Source organism: Chaetura pelagica, unplaced genomic scaffold (genome assembly GCF_000747805.2).
Source record: "Chaetura pelagica isolate M959 unplaced genomic scaffold, ChaPel_1.0 scaffold343, whole genome shotgun sequence".
NCBI classification, from domain to species: Eukaryota; Metazoa; Chordata; class Aves; order Apodiformes; family Apodidae; genus Chaetura; species Chaetura pelagica.
In genome coordinates, this window is record NW_009952873.1 from 1,307,261 (window position 1) to 1,310,464 (window position 3,204).

The 3,204-nt window shown below is 47.7% G+C and overlaps 1 protein-coding gene across 1 annotated transcript in view; it reads right to left on the minus strand.

Annotated features, from left to right (window-relative positions):
• The window catches only part of LOC104386573 (sodium- and chloride-dependent GABA transporter 1-like), a 25,942-nt gene extending 25,095 nt beyond the window's left edge, over positions 1-847 (minus strand). Inside the window, exon 1 of the mRNA XM_009995192.1 lies at positions 610-847. Coding sequence (XP_009993494.1) covers positions 610-847 — 238 coding nt within the window. The remainder of the gene's footprint in view (positions 1-609) is intronic.
• Positions 848-3,204: the final 2,357 nt, after the last annotated feature.

Consider the following 3,204-nt stretch of genomic DNA (forward strand, 5'->3'; position numbering starts at 1 on the left):
GCAGCCTCCGCGGGCTGCCCAGGATTGCGGGCTGTGACCCTTCTCACAGCACTGTAGTAAGTCAAAGCTCATTTCCTTCCATAGATCATGACACTCATGACTGCCTGTGTACATGTACATACATATGCATGCTTAAGTGTGTGTGTTCGTGACCCTGCTATGGTCCATGCAAAACTTCTAATCAGAACTCCTCAGGTATGTGAACCAAACTCAGACACAAAACTGAGAATGCACTAGAACCCACCATTAGCAGATATAAATTGATTTTCCTGGGAATGCCCCTGCATCCAGTGGGTGCCTATGTGCATAACCCTCCTTGTAAATAAATGAGGTCCCAGACACTCTTTGCCATAGCCCTGCAAATTTGCAGAAGCTTCACAAAACTCAGAGTTCTTGTTATATGTGTTTGGGCTGCTTCTTCCCAACCTGCCTTGCTGGTAAAGCCCACAGACCATGGGAACTAGTCTCCTGACAGCTTAGTAACTAACACCACGAGGAAGAGCTCTCAGCCAGGGGACCAGCCACTTGCCCAGACCCACACCAAACCCAAGCCTGTTAAGGGGACAAGGCTGCTCAGGGATAAGAGCAGGTGCTGGATGTTTCTCTCACCTCCTCCATTCTTGCCACAGAGATATGGGAAGCGCCAGACGTTGCCCAGCCCGATGGCATAGCCCACGCAGGACAGCAGGAAGTCAAATCTCCCCTTCCAGGAGCCTCTGTCTGGGATATCCTTCTTCTTTTTGGTGCTCAAAGCCTCAGGCTTGATGGGCTCTGGCTCCTCCAGAGATGCCTGCTTCACCTCAGAGGGGGAGCTCAGCTCCACAGAGGTGTTGTCCATCTTGCCCATCGTGTCTCAGATGTATGGCCACTCTTGCTCAGGAACTGGAGAAGCAGGAAGGGCAGCCTCCAACCTGGCTGAGAGCAGATGAAATGGGAAGTGCTGGGCAAAGCTCCTGATGAGAAAGTAGAGAAAGAAGGTATCCTTTGTTAGTATGGTTGCTTAGGATAGGGTCTTGCTGTGTCTGAGGTGAACTCACTGGATAGATTGGTGCACTCATGCCTCTCTGCTTTCCCCAGAGAGAAAACAGAGGATAATTTTGCCTTGCTCCACAGTCACCCTTGTGAGGAGCCATGGTCACGCAGACTGCTAACAAGAGGCTCAGACCTGTTTGTTACCCAGCACACAGCAAACCCCTCAACTCTCATCTCGTCTCCTCTTCAACCAACCACCTGCTCTGCAAGAAAAGCTCCAGGACCAGTAGGCATACAAGGAAGTCACAGCCTGTGGGTGACCCACCACCACAGAGCAATCCAAGTAGAGAAATATATCTAGCATGTCTGAGCAATGGTGGACAAGACATGAAGAAGGGGCCACATTCCCAGGTCTGGGGCCCAAAACTGAGTGGACCAGTCATGGAGCCATCTGAGAGATCATGTGCCCCAGCCAGCCATGCATGGCAGTGACAGTGTAGCTTTGCAACAGTACCTCCACCAGGCAATCCCTCGCCCTAATCCCATGCCATGGCAGTGACATGGCTGTGACCACAGCAGTGCACCTGCATTGCCTGGCAAGGAAATCTCTGATCTGCTCAGCACCTCCCTGTACATCATGTTGCATGTGATCTTGTAATCACCAAAGGTAATCAGATGATGCTTGCTAGTGACTATAGCCAGCCTGTGAATCACTGAAATCTCACTAACTCAGGACTTCAAAGTTCTGAGGATAACTGGATGAGTCTGACCACAAATTCTTTGAATATTTCCATTAATTTTAGGCCCTAAGAAGCATATAACCAGCACACCAGTGTTACACCAGTATCTAAAGCAATATTGCACTTATGTCTTGAAAACTAAGAGCAGTTCTCCTCTCCCCTTTCAGAAGCTGTTGCAGAGTTAGAAAAAGGCATGAAGAGGAACCAAAAGGATGATAAAAAGTGGGAACATCTTACATGTGACAAAAAGCTAAACAAACTAGGATCCATCGGCCTGAGGAAGCAGGGACTGACAGGGGCCTGTAAACTTACCAGTGTCATAGCATATAAGCATTCGCAATTTCTGACATAAGAACTACAGGGGATTAAATCAAGACAGCAGGTGGTAGGTTCAAGAGGAGCAAAAGGTGATACTCCACAAAATGCACAGCTATGGAACAAGAGTCCCCACCCCAGAACATGCTGAACACTTAAGAGTTTACATGACTTCAAAAAGGAAATTAAGAGGAAAAATAATGGAAGGAAAATACACCAGGAGCTACCACTGTGGTTCAAGAAACCTCTTTAACTGCAAGTTTTTGGAGGTTGAGGCTATCTTCCAAGGAAGTATCACTCCCTACTTTCCCTGGTTTTATCCTCTCCCCTCCGCATCTGCCCTCGGCTAGTGCAGAAAACAGGGTCTGGGACTGGCATGACATTGGCTCTCACCCAGTTCTCAGCCCGTTTTACACAGAACCAAATTTAAGCCTCCACAAGCAGCCATAAGGGTGACCAGTGCTACAATCTCCCGGACGCCTGTTGACAAAAACATTCCCAGATGCACACATAAAAAAATAAATACATGAATGAATGATAAAAAAGAATGGTTATATCAGGAAACAAAGCAGTGCTGTGAAGAGGTGTCATGCTCTATCAGTTAAAGCTGGCCTTGCTTAAGCTGCTTATTCCTGGTAGTCATCTCCAAAGCAAACAGTACCCATTTTCCCCATGGGATGATTGGAGGACTCTTTAACTAGCATTCTAAAGCATCCTGAACAGAGGTGGTCTCCCAAACTCCTGCTTACTACAATTGACAACCCAAGATTACAGCAGATTAATTTCCTTCCCCCACAAAATTCATCACTTAAGGTTAGTAAAACTGTGTCAGCTGTGAAGGGAATGGCTGAACCAGAAAAGAACTGTAACTCATTTGGGTACATCAGTGGAGAAGCCAGAAACCTGCTCGCTGTGGGATGAAGGCTATTACCAAAACAATCTGAGCTATATACCCAGCCATGATTCTCCCAACTCCTCTCACCCACAGATGTTTGCAGATCAGCCCAGAAGTACGTGCCAGTACAAAAAAGCCTTCTGGGGAGAAGAGACCGTTTCACGTAGCCCATGAGGCAGACACCAGAAGAAAGCATTGCAGGACATCTGAAGCAGAGCTTTTGGTTAATGGCTCCTCTTTGTGTCCTTACACCCTGTGGTAGTGCTACCACACCAGCTCCTG